Raw genomic sequence first — 702 nt, 5'->3', positions numbered from 1 at the left:
ACTGTCGTCGATGCTAATCTCTGGTCCAGGTACCTGGCCGCAGTGTCGACCATCGCGACGCGCTTTAGCGCAGCGCGGCTCCAGGGGGCGCCGCCAGGGCGCAAAGCCAACGCCATCGAAGTCCCTGTGCTCTCGTATGAGAACCAGCAGCTGACGCTCTTGCCGATGATCGCGATGAGCTACGGCTGTCTTTTCAACCATCGCCGACTACGAGCCATCTACGATAGCATGCTTACGCAGCTGGACGGCTCGATCAATGCCCGTACGCCTTTTCCTTTTCAAATTCATTTTTCATATTTTTCGCGATATTATAGACCAACTGGACATGCTCAACCAGCTCCACGCGACGTCGTCGGGCTTGAAGGCCTTTGTGACCACCGAGGCATCGAATGGTATGGAGCGCATGCGTCGTGCCTGCGGTGGCCACGGCTTTAGCGCGTCGAGCAACATCCCGCACCTTATGCAAGAGTTTGTTGGCGCGTGCACGTTTGAAGGAACGTTCGATGTGCTCATCCAGCAGCACGCTGCATCGCTCTTCAAGCGTCTTCACAAGCCCGTGAACGTCCGGTCGGCCGATGCCGGTCTGGACCTCTTTGGCTTTCTCAACACGGACCTGCACCAGCGCTGCACCGCGACGTCTTTGACCGAGCTGCTCGAGCCGGCGACGCTCCTCCGCGCGTTCCAAGTGCGCGCACTGCAGAC

General features: G+C 58.8%; 1 protein-coding gene across 1 annotated transcript; it reads left to right on the top strand.

Annotated features, from left to right (window-relative positions):
- Positions 1-10: 10 nt before the first annotated feature.
- Positions 11-644, top strand: SDRG_05849 (hypothetical protein; the record flags this gene model as incomplete). The annotated part of the gene is made up of 4 exons (XM_008611589.1): positions 11-29; positions 74-262; positions 315-567; positions 623-644. 4 exons carry the CDS (start codon positions 11-13, stop codon positions 642-644), a joined length of 483 nt encoding a protein of 160 aa, XP_008609811.1.
- Positions 645-702: the final 58 nt, after the last annotated feature.

This window comes from Saprolegnia diclina, assembly GCF_000281045.1.
Source record: "Saprolegnia diclina VS20 unplaced genomic scaffold supercont1.15, whole genome shotgun sequence".
NCBI lineage: Eukaryota > Oomycota > Saprolegniomycetes > Saprolegniales > Saprolegniaceae > Saprolegnia > Saprolegnia diclina.
Note: the sequence above shows the minus strand (reverse complement) of the source record. Positions and strands in the feature narration are given on the sequence as shown.